The sequence below is a fragment of the Eriocheir sinensis genome, chromosome 56 (assembly GCF_024679095.1).
Source record: "Eriocheir sinensis breed Jianghai 21 chromosome 56, ASM2467909v1, whole genome shotgun sequence".
NCBI classification, from domain to species: Eukaryota; Metazoa; Arthropoda; class Malacostraca; order Decapoda; family Varunidae; genus Eriocheir; species Eriocheir sinensis.
This window is the reverse complement of record NC_066564.1, coordinates 6,917,358-6,921,457: the sequence shown is the minus strand read 5'-3', so window position 1 is coordinate 6,921,457 and position 4,100 is coordinate 6,917,358. Positions and strand designations below refer to the sequence as shown.

Below are 4,100 nucleotides of genomic sequence, written 5' to 3'. Positions count from 1 at the left end.
ACCAGTGGCTGCCGGGATGCGCCGGAGATGTTTTGGCGGCAAATCAATTTTTATATTCTCCCCTGTGAGAACAAGAGTAGTCCATGCCTTCTAATATGACTGCAGGTAGCTCGTCAAACGTAGGACACATTTCGCACGAACTTACTGATGGGTAGCCTAGTCTGACTTCCTTACAGCAACTCGGACAGAAAAAAACGCCAAAAATATGGCAACAGCTTCCTCATTTAGGCTATATTTTAACACGCTTTCAAAATATTTGCGCCAACAAGAGAAACAAATGCGGTCGAATAGTCTTATGAGCACCTCATTATAACTGACAACAGTCGAGCGAATGACGCAGCGGCCCACTCACGCCAAGACGAAAGGCATGTCAAGATGTTTTTTGTGAGACTCGCTGAGACGGACAATAATGCTTGATGCTTAAAAATGACAGCCAATAACAACCAGTCACACGCAGTTATTATGATTCCCTGGCCAGTAGCGTTGGGGAGGCAGAGGAATAATTTGGGAGGCATTGCCCCACAGTTTGACTTTACATAAAGGGTTCTTTTTATTTATTCTGATGTGATAAACTATATTTTTCTGATGAGTCGACTTATTTTCAATTATTCTGATGTATTTTTTGATCAGAAAATTGCGTATTGTTTTGCGCTGTTCCTTCCCATTAACTATTTAGTGAAGATGGATACTGCATGATGATAGGCTATTATGGTTGGTTTCATTCTATTTGTCCTCTCGCGAGCGTAGGTAGATGTGGCAGGAGCACAAGTAGTTCGTGATTGAGTGTAAAACTGTAAATCAACTGTTGTGATAATTTTTCAAGCTTTTTTTCAGTAATATATCTGCATGCATGTTAATATATGTAAAAAATCCTCACACGAGTTACACCTTATATTAATCTCTAACATGTCGATTTGCATCGATAATAATAAATAATTAATATGCCAAGAAAGTACACTGAAGATATACTTGCATCAGACAACATAGGTAGATCATACTCGACCAAAAAATGTCGTCAATTCTCTTTTCAATAAATGTGTCAGACGTTCGATGACTTCTTGTCATTAGTTTTGTTGGATTGGTAGTTTTATTGCCTCGGATGCCTCACCTGACAGACAGCCCTCCCCATTTATCCGGGCTTGGAACCGGCTCTTGGTTGGGCTGGCTTACCTCCAAAGAGACTACTAATTGTGTGGTAATATAGAATTTTTTTTTCTTCTGATTTTTCTTGTACGTTTTACAATGTAGCATAAATTGTTGTAGGTTGTCAAGGTTTATGGTATGATTTTAATTCATAGTCTCTGTTAGAGGTAGGGGGTCCACCAGAAAAGGCACTTCAACACCTACACTTCAAACACCCAGTCAACACCTCTACACTTCAACACCTGCCCATCAAACACCCTTTCATTACCTGTACAGTCAATACCTGCCTATCAAACACCCCGTCAACACCTCTATACTTCAACACCTATACTTCAAACACCCCGTCAACACCTCTACACATCAACACCTACACTTCAAACACCCCGTCAACACCTCTACACTTCAACACCTATACTTCAAACACCCTGTCAACACCTCTACACTTCAACACCTATACTTCAAACACCCCGTCAACACCTCTACACATCAACACCTACACTTCAAACACCCCGTCAACACCTCTACACTTCAACACCTATACTTCAAACACCCCGTCAACACCTCTACACTTCAACACCTATACTTCAAACACCCTGTCAACACCTCTACACTTCAACACCTATACTTCAAACACCCCGTCAACACCTCTATACATCAACACCTACACTTCAAACACCCTGTCAACACCTCTACACTTCAACACCTATACTTCAAACACCCCGTCAACACCTCTACACATCAACACCTACACTTCAAACACCCCGTCAACACCTCTACACTTCAACACCTGCCCTTCATCACACAATACATGTCCAAACACGTTCCCATCAAGTAATCCTGCAACACCTAAACGCTGCAACACCTGCCTATCACGTCACAATACATATCTAAACACATGTCCAACACCCCTTCAACACCTCCCCCCCCCCCCCTCAAAATCTGCCTATAAGTAACACAAGCCTTCTCATTGCCAACACTCCAACGTCTGCCTGTCATAACTCGCCCTTTCATCGCCTTTACTTCAGCCCTTGCCTCTCATGAGTACCTAACATTCATTGGATTGATTGCTCGCACGTTTCTGGCTGATATGTTTTCTTGCTTTGTGTTGCATTGGATATGAGGAAATCAAAGTTCTATCGATTTAGGAGTATATGACGTGTGTGTGTGTGTGAGAGAGAGAAAGAGAGTTGTTGTTTGATAAATTTATTAGGCAATAGCCTCAGACATTATGTACAAGATCAGCTGAATACAATTGTGTTCAAGGGCGGATTTTAACTAAACCAATGGACACACACACACACACACACACACACACACACACACACACACACACACCTATGAAAACCCCCCAAATCGAGGGTGGCGCACCAGGATTACATCAAGAGAGTCGTGGTTCAGGAGGTGGCGGCAGACAGCATCCAGCGGCTGTCCCTGGGGTAGCAATCCACGAACAGTGGGGCAGGCCAGGCAGTAGTGTTCGATGGTGTTTGACAGCGGTGAGCGGCACAGGCGACATTCGGTGAACACAGGCTCCCCCTCCACTCCGGCGACCTGCCACGGTGGACGGTAGCCTAACCGCAGACGTGCGGAAACAACATTGTGTCTCCGAACCATGAGGCCCCGGCGACGGTACGAGTACTTGTGGCGGCAGACGGCCTCATAGTGGTTGATGGTGATGCTGTGAGGCTTCTCTGTATCCCTACGACGCCGTGCAGGAAGAAAGGCGGCGGAGCGGACTCTGGAGAGGTTGCAGGGCAGGGAGAGAGGACGGGCATCACCACGTGGAGGTAGGCAGCAGGCTTCCTTGGCAAGGCGGTCAGCTGTGGCATTATGGCATAAACCCACATGAGATGGCACCCATAAAAATTTGACGTGCAACTTACGAGCATTCATTAAAGATAAAAAGGACAGGATCTGTTGAACGACTTGAGGGTGGGTGGGATGGACAGCAGACAGGGACTGAAGGGCAGGCTTTGAATCACAAATAATAGCAGCATTTACTCCCCTTTGACAAACGAGACTGACGGCATCTAGTATGGCATACAGCTCACATAATGTGGAGCTGGAGTGGTCATGGAGGCGACGGCCAACCCAACCCCCAGGAGGCGGCTCCAAGTCAGGTGAGAAAACCGCACAACCAGCTGCACCGTCCGATTGCAGTGACCCGTCAGTGTAGAGACGGCGTGGAGCTGCGATGGAGGACGTCACTGTCGCTACGTGTTCCAGGGCCAACTGCAGCTGTAGGGGAGGCGGGTCCGACTTGGATGTAGGAGTTAAGCTGACCTCTGGCGTTGGCAACATCCACGGGGGCGGGCCAGGGGGCACGTCAGCAGCACGGACATCCAAATCAAGACTGCGAATCAAGGAAGAGACAGCTCGAATAAGGGTACGACCTGCGGGCAAGATAGGAGGAACAGGTCGAGCGGGTCCAAGCGACATCCTGATCAGCTGCGAGTAGTGGGGCGAGAGATGTGGGAGATGGAGGCACTTAACAGTGAGGCGAGTAACATTGGAATAAATTCTCTCGACCAAGGGTGGAAGACTTAACTCGCATTGCATGTTTACAATCCTTGTAGACATGGGACACCCAAGAATAACTCTCAGCGCTCTGTTCTGAAATTTCTCCAAGGGCTCTAAAGTCGTTCGGGAAGTTGTACCAAGGCAGGGAGAGGTAATCAACGACAGAGCGAATAAAAGTAATATATATGGTCCTGGCCACAGGAATGGAGATGCCGAAGAGTTGTTTGTGAGCCACTGGAGTGGTTGAAGCCGTCTCTGAAGGCGATCTAGCAAGTCACGAATGAGAGGATGGGTTTGACGCCCGGCGGGGACGACTGGCGAGATCTTGACAGGTGCGCCGAGGTAGCAGTACTGGGAGCACAAGGGAATGGCAGTCCACCGACAGAGAAGTCTGGCAGAGTGGCAGGAGGGCGGCAGGAGAATATTCTACTCTTATC

The 4,100-nt window shown here is 47.2% G+C and overlaps 1 protein-coding gene across 1 annotated transcript; it reads right to left on the bottom strand.

The window, feature by feature from the left end:
* Nucleotides 1–2,421: 2,421 nt before the first annotated feature.
* LOC126984218 (uncharacterized) lies at nt 2,422–3,760 on the bottom strand. Its single transcript, XM_050837748.1, has 2 exons — nt 3,195–3,760; nt 2,422–2,963 (listed from the first exon to the last, which is right to left on the bottom strand). The coding sequence occupies exons 1-2, from the start codon at nt 3,721–3,723 to the stop codon at nt 2,479–2,481; spliced, it is 1,014 nt and encodes a 337-aa protein (XP_050693705.1). The 5' UTR covers nt 3,724–3,760; the 3' UTR covers nt 2,422–2,478.
* Nucleotides 3,761–4,100: the final 340 nt, after the last annotated feature.

Bases quoted from the DNA above. Each gene is read 5' to 3' on its own strand.
- LOC126984218 (XM_050837748.1), bottom strand. From the start codon at position 3,723: ATGTCTACAAGGATTGTAAACATGCAATGCGAGTTAAGTCTTCCACCC. The intron at 2,964-3,194 runs GTGAGCTGTATG...ATAATGCCACAG, and splicing joins CCACTCCAGCTCCACATTAT to CTGACCGCCTTGCCAAGGAA.